At 39.2% G+C, this 13,019-nt stretch overlaps 1 protein-coding gene across 1 annotated transcript in view; it reads left to right on the top strand.

Moving 5' to 3' along the window:
• Positions 1-13,019, top strand: part of DGKK (diacylglycerol kinase kappa) — a gene marked incomplete at both ends in the record, with an annotated part of 159,759 nt that overhangs the window by 119,069 nt on the left and 27,671 nt on the right. Inside the window, 4 exons of the mRNA XM_082681869.1 lie at positions 2,056-2,239; positions 2,963-3,071; positions 3,868-4,007; positions 4,923-5,004. Of these exons, the coding sequence (XP_082537995.1) occupies positions 2,056-2,239; positions 2,963-3,071; positions 3,868-4,007; positions 4,923-5,004 (515 nt within the window). The remainder of the gene's footprint in view (positions 1-2,055; positions 2,240-2,962; positions 3,072-3,867; positions 4,008-4,922; positions 5,005-13,019) is intronic.

Genomic DNA, 13,019 nt, shown 5'->3' with positions numbered 1-13,019 from the left:
AACATTGTTGAATAGTACTGGACGTTCCCTTACAATTAACATCAGCCTATTCAAAAGCAACCTTGTGGACATGATCATTTACCTGGTTATGAATCTGCCTAATATCACTATATTCCAGCCCAGAATACCATTTTTGTCACCTTGTTCACAGGATTCGTCTAACATTTTGTTGTCATTTTATGTGGGCCCTGTAACCTCTCTCCCTCACTTACTCCACAGCAGCCATGCTATTCTCTTCACTGTCCACAAATATCCCAGGCAGTCTCCCTTCTCTGGGCGGGTTCTTATTCTTCCTCTTGACCCCCAAAAAACTCTTCCCCCAGATACCTGCATTGCTCACTACCTCATTTCATTCAAATGTCATCTCACCAGAGAAGCCATCCCTGGCCACCTGTCTAAAACAACACCCCCATCAGTCTCCATTCCCCTTTTCCTGCTTTATTTTTCTTCATATCGCATTATTTTCTATATTTATTTGTGTATTTATTTATGGTCTGCATCGTTCCATTAGAATATAAATTCCACAAGAGCAAAGATCATTTATATCTTGTCTATCACTGTATATCGGAACATAACAAGGACAGGCACAAAGAATGCCCTCAATACATATATGTTGAATGAATGAATGAATGTCTTAACTACCATTGTGTTAACATATATTTTGTAAAATAAAATATTGAAAAGGGATAATATGTTCAGGGAGGGTAACTACTTCCAAGCTATGCTACTGAAGGGACATAGCAGACTCCCCTTGCAGCTATGAGCCCTGGCAAGCCCTGAAGTTTTGGTGCATGACAGGCTAGCTGGCTTAGGAGGTCTTCAAGCTCCACTGGCCAGTGAGTAGAAATTGGCCCATAGAGGAAGCTTGCTTTAGATTTTTCCAGGCAAAACAGCCATGAAATCTGCTCAAGTCAGCAGTCTTCCTCTTCAGGCTCCCTTTTACCCAGGTTACAACAAATGGGACACTTCAACTTGCCTCTCTCCCTGTGGCACACACCATTCAGGAGCAAGCCACATGCTTTTTTCCCTTTGCATTTATTTTTGCTGGGGCATCCCTGGCAAGCCACGAGCTCAGAGGTTTGGAGGCTCACAATTTGTCTCGCATCTCCTATGAGGCCATTGCTCACTGCCTGTCTCCCTGCCAACAGGCTCTATGACCCAGTATGAGCTGGCAGGCTATGGCAATTTAGACTGCTATAACTCCACTTCTCTATGGGGAACTTTAGTGTTGGGGATTATTAAAAGCCTCTCTCTTGTCCAGACAATTTCCCTATAGTCTTGTTTCCCCTGATAATTGGTATGATAACTTAGATTGCTCTGCCAGAACTTTAGAGGAGCGATTAAAGCTCCCTGCTTCACTCCACATTGATATGTTCTGTCATTAGCTCCTGGCTGAAAGGCAGCCTTTTCTCCCCATCTTTCCTGACCTTGTATCTTCTCAGTGTAAGAACTGAGCTATCCCAGGCAGAGAGAGGACAAGTTGGGTGTGCTGATCCTCCTCCTGGGCTCTCAACCTTCTCCTTCTTCAGTTTTCCCTTGACATTTTATTGATCTTTGGTTGTGGCACCAATTTTTTTTATTCCTTGTGTTCCAATACACTGCTGTGTATGAATCTGTCTCCCCAGCTTGAGGGCAAGAGCTAGACCCCTAGCAGTATGTAGCATGATGATTGGCATATAGTAGTTGCTCAGCAAATGTTGGTTACCTGGCAACAGCTGGGCAAAGACCAGCTATTGTTGTTTTCTTAAATAAAAGCCCCTTTGGTTTGCATCTAACTTCCCCTCTGTCCCTCAGTCTCAGAGGCACAGGGAAGCTGTGGGAGGTGTTGGATGTCTATTATCTTGATTGTGGTGATGGTATCATGGGTGTTTGCATATGTCTGAACTCATTAAATTGTACACATTAAATGAATGCAGTTCTTTGTATATCAATTATACCTCAATAAAGTTGTTTTTTAAAAAGTCTTTGCAAAATTTGATGTTAAGTCATGCCTTGCTTCCATCTAAATGGCCCTTTTCTTTTTTTCCCTTTTCTTTCTGTTGTATGCATTATTAGGCCAATTAGTAGTATCTCCAGATTTCTGGAATCTTGATTGGTCTTCAGCCTGTTCATGCCCCCTTCTCATCTTCATCAACTCCAAAAGTGGCGATCACCAAGGGATCGTCTTCCTCCGGAAATTCAAGCAATACCTTAACCCGTCTCAAGTGTTTGACCTTTCGAAGGGTGGACCTGAAGCCGGGTAAGCATGGGGTAAGGGATGTAGTTGTGGGTACAGAAGGGACTCCCCCCTCTACACATTCTAGAGTAGGATAGGCTTCCTGGAATTAGTTCCAGTACCTGGGCAGGAAAGGTCTATTTTCTCAAGTCAGGACACAAACACAACTCCACAGCATCTTGAGTTGGCTGGCTGGAGGACTTTTAGCCCTCTCCCAGAAATCCTTTCAAGCCTATGTCCTGCTCTCAGATTTGCTTCACCTTTTCCAGTTGGAAAAGGTAACTATGTCTCCTGACTTCAGAGGAGGAGGCAAATGGATATTATTTTCCACCATTCCTGTCACTCACTCTTTTTCTTGGGGGCAAGTAGATACATCTCTACTACAGGCCTGTTTTATTTAGAGACCATCTGGCTGTTCAGCCCTGGTTTCTGTGAACCCACTGGCAACTGTGCAAGATATTCTTCCTGGGCCTCAGCAAGTAGATTAGGCTAGGCAGCTAGTAACTTCCAGAACAAGGTTGGGCAAAGAAGAGTGTAGGTTGAGGCAAGGCCTGATCTCCAGGATTGCCTGTGGGAGCATTCTCTATGATCTTAGGTACACAGAGAGATAGGGGTTAAGAGAAAGGAAACATGTAGCCTGATAGCAGGGTGCAGAAGCAGCAGTCCTTAGCTCCTGGCACATTGTAGGAAAGAGTTGTAAAACTCATCAGCTCATGAAATAACTCCCCTTTCCCCTCTTCCTTCCAGGCTCTGCATGTTCAAGAACTTTGTTCGCTTTCGCATTGTGGTTTGTGGTGGAGACGGCAGCGTGAGCTGGGTCTTATCTCTGATTGATGCCTTTGGATTACAGGAACGGGTGAGTCCCTAGCTGACTTAATTTAGCCATTGTTAAAGAGACTGGCAGTGTGGCGCTGCTTATCCCAAGAAGTCCCTGGTCTTTACTCTCCTTGTCTGTAAAATACTTGATCTATCCTGGAGAACATTTCCTACTGGTTTCACAGTCAACCTGACTGGTAGATTCCCAATCTAAGCCTGCTCACCTATACCATTTTCTGGTTATCTAATAGTAGGAAGGAAGAAAGAGGAAGTTAGCAGAAAAAAATGAGCAGTGCTCTATTTCCCAAGCCCCAAAATGAAGATTTGAAGGGGAGGAAAGCAAGAAAAACAGAAGTGGCATCAGGCAGCATTCAACTCCCAATTCCCTACCCCTCCTGAGGACACTGAGTTTCTTCCCTAAGTCTCTAGAGTAGCAGAAATGTTCCTCTACCTCTCCCCCCTCTCCCTAAGCAGCCCCCTGCTCTTCTGACTGCAGTGGCTTTGTCTCCTTAAGGCACCTTACCTCTTTGGCCCAGCCTAGATAGAAATTTGTGGCTATATATCTCTTTTAAAAGCATGGCTACAAATATTGTCATATTCCAGCAACGTGTCCCCTTACTGAGTAGGTTCTGTATTGCCAAGAGTGGGACCCAACTCCTTAGAGAAAATTTCACTCAACTTCAAACATCTTCCTATTACACTTCCTAAAATCATAGGTCCCTTATTGCCACTAGTTTTGAGACCATATTTTTTCCCCAAAAAGCACCCTCTGGGTTCTTTTATGGGTGGATCTTGGTAGGATTGTCTGAAAAGGGTGCCCGGTTTTGTTCTTGCAGTGTCAGCTGGCAGTCATCCCTCTTGGAACCGGTAATGATCTGGCCCGTGTCCTCGGCTGGGGTGCGTTCTGGAACAAAAACAAATCACCTCTGAACATCCTCAACAGAGTGGAGCAAGCTAGTGTGAGGATTCTAGACAGGTGAGTAGCTGAAAGATGAGGTCATTGTGGCTTTTCCATTCCCTTGCCAGTTACTCCCAGTGACATCATCTCAGTCAGGAGTGTTCTAAACTCCCTCACAGAGCTTCATTGCCTTTCTGGCTTCGGTGCAAGGAAATTTGGGGGACTTTGCCTATTAAGAAGCCAGGGTCTACTGTGTATCCTTTAAACATCACTGAAGCCCCTCTTCAAACTTAAAAGATCCTAGAGCAGGAGCACCCATTGGTAAATTTCAAGGGTTCTATAAACCTACTTCAAATTGCATAGCTATTTATCCATGTAAGCATATTTTTTCCTTGGGAAAGTTTCCATCTTTCTGTTCTATTCTAGGATAGTATAGAAACTATTCTATAGCTTCATCAGGTACTCAAAGAAACTCAAAAAAAGAGGGCTCATAAACAACTGGCCTGGATTATCTGTGCCCTAGAGAAGAGACAGTATTCTCCTCCAATCTTCTGAGAAGAAAGACTTTCTATGTGGGGGCATAGTATTTGATTTATGGCTGCTCATAAGGATAACCTGGGGAGCTTTTTCAAGGTACCAAGCTGGGCCCTACCACAAATATTCTTATTCAGTAGGTCTTGGGTAGAGCCCTGGTATGTGTATTTTACAAAAGCACCTCAGGTGATCTTGGTAGTTACCACTGCTTGAGAAGCACTGCTCTCTGAGAACTCTGTGGTGGAATTCCTTCCATCACACTGGCCTTGAGAAGTCATGAAGCAGAGGTCTCTCTTGGGATATACCTTGAGATCAGGTGACCTGAGATAACTTGGGCAACCCCTACAACTCATCCCTACCCATCACATAAATATTTTGACCCCTTTCGTGACATGTGAAGCATTGGTGCCAACCTGTGATGAAACAGAGCCCTAAATATCTGTCTAAACTTCATTTCAGATGGAGTGTGATGATCCGTGAGACTCCCAGACAAACCCCATTGCTAAGAGGACAAGTTGAAATGGATGTACCCCGATTTGAGGTAACAACTGCCTAGCTATAATTCAGGCCAACATCTTTATTACACATTGAAATAATAGGCTAAACCCAGAGAGAAGCTTTTGTATAGTCCATGGGCTTGATAAGGATGAGATCATTCAGGATTGGGGACATTTCAATTAGCAGTTATTTACCAAAAACTGTGTTAGGTGTTGGGGATATAATTCAGTCAGCCATCTACTTATGCAGTCACTCAAAATATTTATGGAAAGTATGGATTAACTACAGTGTGTTCCTTCCTCTTCAATTTTTGGAATAGATTGAGAAGAATATGTATTAACTCTTCTTTGTATGTTTGGTAGAACTCCCCTGTGAAGCCATCCAGTCATGGACTTTGGTTAGCTGGGAGTTTTTTAAATTATAAATTCAGTTTCACTATTAGTGATCAGTCTGTTCAGATTGTTTATTTCTTCCTGATTCAGTCTTTAAAGATTGTATGCTTCTAGAAATGTGTCTGTTTCTTCTAGGTTGTTCAGTTTGTTGGCATATAACTGTTCATAGTATTCTTTTATGATTTTTTGAATCTCTGTGGTATTGGTTGTTATGTCTCCTCTTTAATTTCTTATTTTATTTGGGTCCTCTCTCTTTTCTTCTTGGTGAGCCTCACTAAAGGTTTATCAATTTTATCTTTTCAAAGGACCAGATTTTGGTTTCATTGATCTTTTCTATTGTTTTTTTGGTCTCTGTTTTATTTATTTCCTCTCTGATCTTTATTATTTCCTGCCTTCTGATGACTTTGAGCTTTGTTTGCTCTTTCTCTAATTCTTTTAGTTGGTAATATAAGTTGTTTGAGATTTTTCTTATTTCTTGAGGTAGGCCTGTGTCACTGTAAACTTCCCTCTTAGAACTGCTTTGCTGCATCCCACAGATTTTGGAATGTTGTGTCTCCACTTTCATTTGTATCGAGGTATTTTCTGATTTCCTCTTTGATTTCATCATCGTCTCATCATTTTTTTTAACATCTTTATTGGAGTATAATTGTTTACAATGGTGTGTTAGTTTCTGCTTTATAACAAAGTGAATCAGCTATACATATACATATATCCCCATATCTCCTCCCTCTTGTGTATCCCTCCCACACTCCCTATCCCACCCCTCTAGGTGATCACAAAGCACTGAGCTGATCTCCCTGTGCTATGTGGCTGATTCCCACTAGCTATCTATTTTACACTTGGTAATGTATATATGTCCATGCCACTCTCTCACCTCCCTTCCCACTCCCCGTGTGCTTAAGTCCATTCTCTATGTCTGTGTCTTTATTCCTGTCCTGCCTCTAGGTTCTTCAGAACCTTTTAAAAAAATTTTTTCAGATTTCATATATATGTGTTAGCATACGGTATTTGTTTTTCTCTTTCTGACTTACTTCACTCTGTATGACAGACTCTAGGTCCATCCACCCCACTAAAAATAACTCAATTTCGTTTCTTTTTATGGCTGAGTAATATTCCATTGTATATATGTGCCATATCTTCTTTATCCATTCATCCGATGAAGGACACTTAGGTTGCTTCCATGTCCTGGCTATTGTAAATAGAGCTGCAATGAACATTGTGGTACATGACTCTTTTTGAATTATGTCCCATTGATTTATTTAGTAGCATGTTGTTTAGTCTCCTGTTTGTGTTTTTCCATTTTACTTCCTGTAATTGATTTCTAGTTTCATACTGTTGTGGTCAGAAAAAATGCTTGATATAATTTCTATCTTCTTAAATTTGTTGAGACTTATTTTATGGCCTAGCATGTGATCTATCCTGGAGAACATTCCATGTGCAATTGAAAAGAATGTGTATTCTGCTGCTTTTGGATGGAATGTCCTGTAGATAAGTCTAACTGTTCTATTGTGTCATTTAAGACACCATTTCCTTATTGATTTTCTCTCTGGATGATCTGTCCATTAAAATAAGTGAAGTGTTGGGCTTCCCTGGTGGCGCAGTTGTTGAGAGTCCGCCTGCCGATGCAGGGGACACAGGTTCGTGCCCCGGCCTGGGAAGATCCCACATGCCGCAGAGCGGCTAGGCCCGTGAGCCATGGCCACTGAGCCTGCGTGTCCGGAGCCTGTGCTCCACAATGGGAGAGGCCACAACAGTGAGAGGCCCGCGTACTGCAAAAAAAAAAAAAAAGTGAAGTGTTAAAGTCCCCTACCATTTTTGTATTATTGTCAATTTCTCCCTTCATGTTTGTTAATATTTGCTTTATATATTTAGGTATTCCTGTATTAGGTGTGTATATGATAAAGAGTGTTATATCCTCTTATTGTATTGATCATTTTATCATTATATAATACCCTTAATCTTTTGTTATAGACTTTGTTTTAAAGATTATTTTGTCCTATATGAATATTACTACCCCTGTTTTCTTGTTGTTTCCATTTACATGAAATATCTTTTTCCATCCTCTGACTTTCAGTCTGTGTGTGTGTCTAACTCGAAGTGAGTCTCTTGTAAGCAGCATATAGATGGGTCTTCTTTTTTCATCCAATCAGCCACCCTATGTCTTTCAATTGGAGTATTTAGTCCAATGACCTTTAAAGTGATTATTGATAGGTATGTACTTATTGCCATTTTGTTAGTTGTATTCTGGTTGTGTTTGTACTTCTCTGTTCTTTTCTTCTTCTTTTAGTTTCTTCCTTTGTAGTTTGATGGTTTTCTTTATTGGTTTGCTTCTGTTCCTTTCTCTCTAGTTTTATATATCTATTGTAGGTTTTTAATTTGTGGTTACCAAGGGGTTCCTATATGTTGACCTACAACTGTATCTACTTTTTAAAAACTGTTACTCATTTAACTTCAAACACATTCTAAAATATTTACTTTTTTTACTCCCTTCCCCCACATTTTGTGTTTTTAATGTCATATTTTACATCTCCATGTTTATCCCTTCACAGTTTATTGTAGTTATACTTGATTTTAATTTTTTTTCTTTAAATCTTTGTACTAGCTTACTTACTTGGTTGATCCTCAGCCTTTATTATATATTTGCCTTTACTAGTGGAATTTGTTCCTTTCCCATAGAAATTTACTTTTTGTTATAGCCTTTTCAATTAGAGAAAACCCTTTAACATTTCTTTTAGGGTAGGTTTAGTATTGCTCAATTCTTTTAGTTTTTGCTTGTCTGAGAAGTTCTTTATCTCTCCTTCAATTCTAAATGATAATCTTGCTGGGAGAGCATCCTAGCTTGCAGGTTTTTCCCTTTTAGAACTTTATATGTATATCATGTCCTTCCTTCTGGCCTGCAAGTTTTCTGCAAAATATCAGCTGATAGCCTTATGGGGATTCCCTTATATATGACTCTTTGATTTTTTCTTGCTACCTTTAGAATTCTTTATCTTAAACTTTTGCCATTTTAATTATTATGTCTTGGTATGCATCTGTTTGGGTTCATCTTCTTTGGGACACTCTATGCTTCTTGTACCTGGATATTGGTTTCCTTCTTCAGTTTCAATAAATTTTCAGCCATAGCTTCATCAAATACATTTTTAAGCCCCCTCTCCCTCTCTCTTCTTCTGGGACCTCTATAATGCTTATGTTGGTATGCTTTGTGTTGTCCCAAATGTCCCTTAAACTGTTCTCATTTTTTGTAATTTACTTTTTACTATTCTGATTGCATGATTTCCATTATTCTATCTTCCAGATCACTTATTCATTCTTCTGTATTACCTAGTCTGCTGTTAATTCCTTCTAGTGTGTTTTTCATTTCACCTTTTAAATTTTTTAATTTCCTTGTTAAAATTCTGTGTTCATCTATTCTTTTCCCTAATTCAGTTAGCCTATCTATTACTAATGATTTGAATTCTTTATCTAGTAAATTGTTTATTTCTGTTTTATTAGTTGTTTTTTTTTCAGGAGTTTTCTCCTGTTCTTTCAATGAAACAAATCCCTCTGTCTTCTCATTGTTCTTAACTTTTGCTGTCTCTAGTCTATGAAATTAGATGAAACAGTTACCTTTTCCAGTCTTGAAGGTGTGTCCTTGTGTATGAGCATCCCCATACAGTCTGCATGTGCCCAGTGACTTTGGTGAGAGAGCTAGATCTGACTTGAGCACAAGTCATGTCTTTCCCTAGAGTGTGCTGGCAGCTATCACCTTGGTAGGAGGTGGTGCTGCAGATGGAGCAGCGAGAGCTAGAGTCATGTGTGAGCCAGGGCTTCTCCCTTTTTCAGTGGCCAATACCACCCTCTTGGGGCTGGGGGCAGGTCCCAAATTGCTGGAGCAGAAGCACTGAGGGTCAAGTCCAAGATGGCTCCATTCCCTCTAAGTGTGTTCTTTCCCCCATCCCAGCACCATCACACTAGCCCCAGAGGGGAACAGTGCTGGAGCAAGAGGGGCTGGAGCAGGCATTTGGCATGGGTGTGGGCGTGGGTTCAGGCTGTGATGTCCCCAGTTCTGCTTGGAATCCTGGAATACTTCTGATGTGGTGCTTCCATAAACGCCAGGTTGCTGCCCCTGCCCCATTCAGATGCCATTTGGGGTCTGGGCTGGCATAGTCCCTCAAATCTGAGCACTCCCCTCAGCCACCCTCACCCTAGTGTAGAGCTAGGTGAAGCAAGTGGGGTAGAACAGGTGCTTGGTTCAGGCTGGCTGTGTGCCAGAGTGGTTGCAGGAAACTGGCCAGAGTCCCATTCAGTTTCAACCTGTTTTTTTCTGCCTTGTTTCAGGAATAAGCAAGTGTGTGTGTGCTCTTCACTAGCAGAGTGTAGGTTTCTTTTGTTTGTTTGTTTGCTGTACAATATACCAAAGTTCCTTATTTATTTTATACATAGTGCTTTGTATCTCTTAATCTGATACCCCTATCTCATCCCTCCCTATTCCCTCTACACTGGTAACCACTAGTTTGTTCTCTACGTCTATAAGTCTGTTTCTGTTTTTTAAATATACATTTGTTTTGTTTTTCACATTCCACATGTAAGTGATAAAATAGAGTATTTGATTTTTTCTCACTGACGTATTTCACTAAGCATAATACCCTCAAGGTCCATCACATTGTTGCAAATGACAGAATTCCATTCTTTTGTGGGGTGCTGAGTAGTATTCCATTGTATATATAAACCACATCTGTATCCATTCATCTGTTGATGGGCACTTAGGTTGCTTCCATATCTTGACTATTGTAGATAGTGCTGCTATGAACATTGAGGTACATGCATCTTTTCAAATTAGTGTTTTCATTTTCTACAAATACATACCCAGCACTGAAATTCCTGGATCATATCATAGTTCTATTTTTAGTTTTTTAAAGAAACTCCGTACTGTTTTCTATAGTGGCTGGAAACAATGTACAACCCCACCAATAGTATAATAACAAACCCCAACATTTGTTATTTGTAGACATTTTGATGATGGCCATTCTGACAAGTGAGGTGATATCTCATTTTTGTTTTGCATTTCTCTAATAATTAGCAATGTTGAGCATCTTTTCATGTGCCTGTTAGCCATATGTATGTCTTCTTTGGAAAACTTTCTATTCAGGTCTTCTGCCCATTTGTTGCCTGGGTTTTTTATTTTTTTGATATTGAGTTGTATGAGCTGTTTGTGTATTTTGGATATTAACCCCTTGTCAGCCACACCATTTGCAAATATTTTCTCCCTTTTCATAGGTTGTATTTTCATGTTATTGATAGTTTCCTTTGCTGTGCAAAAGCTTTTTAAGCTTAATTAGGCCCTATTACTTTATTTTTGCTTTATTTCCTTTGGCTTAGGAGACGGACCCAAAAACATATTCTTACGATTTTTGTCAGTGTTCTGCCTATGTTCTCTTCTAGGAGTTTCATGGTGTCATGTATTACATTTAGGTCTTTGAACCACTTTGAGCTTACTTATATACATGGTCTGAGGGAATGTTCTAATCTCATTGTTTTACATGTGGCTGTTCAGTTTTCCCAGTACCACTTGCTGAAGAGACTGTCTTTTCTCCATTGTATATTCTTACCTCCTTTGTCATAAAGTAATTGACAATAGGTGTGTAGGTTCACTTCTGGTTCTCTATTCTGCTCCTTTGATCTATGTGTCTGTTTCTGTGCCAGTACCATGCTGTTTTGATTTCTGTAGCTTTGTAGTATATTCTGAAGTCTGGGAGGGTTATACCTCCAGCTTTGTTCTTTTCTCTCAAGATGACTTTGGCAATTTGGAGTTTTTTATGGTTCCCTATGGATTTTTATTTGTTCTCATTCTGTGAAAAATGTCATGGATATTTTTATAGGGATTTCATTAAATCTGTAGATTCCTTTATGTATTATGGCCATTTTAACAATATTAATTTTTCCAATCCAAGGGCACAGGATGATATCTTTCCATTTCTTTGAATTATCTTCAATTCCTTTCATCAATGTTTTATAGTTTTCAGATTATAGGTGTTTCACCTCCTTGGTTAAGTTTATTCTTGGTATTTTCTTCTTTTTGGTATGATTTTAAACAGGATGATATTTTACTTTCTGTTTCTGAAATTTCATTATTAGTGTATATAAATGCAACAGATTTCTGTATGGTAATCTTGTATCCTTCAACCTTGCTGAATTCATTTATTAGTCCTAATATTTGGGGGTAGAGACTTTAGAGTTCCCAATATAAAGTATCATGTCATCTGCAAATAGTGACAGTTTTACTTCTTCCCTTCCAATTTGGATGTCTTTTTCTTCTTTTACTTCTCTGATTGCTGTGGCTAGAACTTCCATTACTATGTCAAACAGAAGTGTAAGAGTGGGCATCCTTGTCTTGTTCCAGAACTTAGTGGGAAGTCTTTCAGCTTTTCACCATTGAGTATGATGTTGGCTATGGGTTTATCATAATGGCCTTAATTATGCTGAGATATGTTCCCTCTATACCCACTTGGATAAGAATTTTTATCATGAATGGATATTGAAATTTTTCAAATGCTTTTCCTGCATCTACTGAGATGATCATTTGATTTTTATCCTTCCTTTTGTTAATGTGCATCACATTGATTGATTTGTGAATGTTGATTCACCCTCTTGACCCTGGAATAAATCCAACTTGATCCCTTTTATATACTGTTGTATTCAGTTTGCTAATATTTCATTGAGGATTTTTGCATCTATATTCATCAAAGATATTGACCTATAATTTCTTTTTTTGTGTGTGTAGTTTCCTTGTCTGGTTTTGGTATCAGAGTAATGGTGGCCTTGTAGAATAAATCTGTGAGTGTTCCTTCCTCTTCAAGTTTTTGGAATAGTTTGAGAGGGATAAGTATTAGCTCTTCTTTATATGTTTGTTAGAATTCCCCTCTGAAGCCATCTGGTCCTGGATTGCTGTTTGTTGGAAGTTTTTTCTTTTATTACAGATTCAATTTTACTTGTAGTGATTAGTCTGTTCAAATTGTCTGTTTCTTCTTGAAGCAGTCTCGGCAGGCTGTATCTTTCTAGAAATTTGTTCATTTCTTCTAGGTTGTCCAATTTCTTGGCATATAACTGCTCATAGTATTCTCTCATGATTTTTTACATTTCTGTGTTATTGGTTGTTATGTCTCCTCTTTCATTTCTTATTTTGTTTATTTGGATCCCCTCTCTTTTCTTCTTGGTGACCCTGGCTAAAGGTTTATGAATTTTATTTATCTTTTTAAAGAACCAGCTCTTAGTTTTATTGATCTTTTCTATTGTTTTTTGGATCTCTATTTTATTTATTTCCCCTATGATTATTATGTTTATTATTATATATTATTATTATTATATTATTATTATTTCCTTCCTTCTCCTGACTTTGGGCTTTGTTTCTTCTTCTTTTTCTAATGCTTTTAGGTGGTAAGATGTTTACTCAAGATTTTTCTTGTTTCTTGAGGAAGGCCTGTATTGGTTCTAACTTCCCCCTTAGAACTGCTTTTGCTGCATCTCATAGATCTTAGGAAGTTGTGTTTCCGTTTTCATTTGTCTTGAGGTATTTTCTGATTTCCTCTTTGGTTTCATCATGTCCCATTGTGGTTTTTTTTAACACCTTTATTGCAGTATAATTGCTTTACAATGGTGTGTTAGTTTCTGCTTTATAACAAAGTGAATC

Source organism: Grampus griseus (genome assembly GCF_964374135.1).
Source record: "Grampus griseus genome assembly, chromosome: X".
Classification (NCBI taxonomy): Eukaryota; Metazoa; Chordata; class Mammalia; order Artiodactyla; family Delphinidae; genus Grampus; species Grampus griseus.
This window is presented reverse-complemented; position numbering and strand designations above follow the sequence as displayed.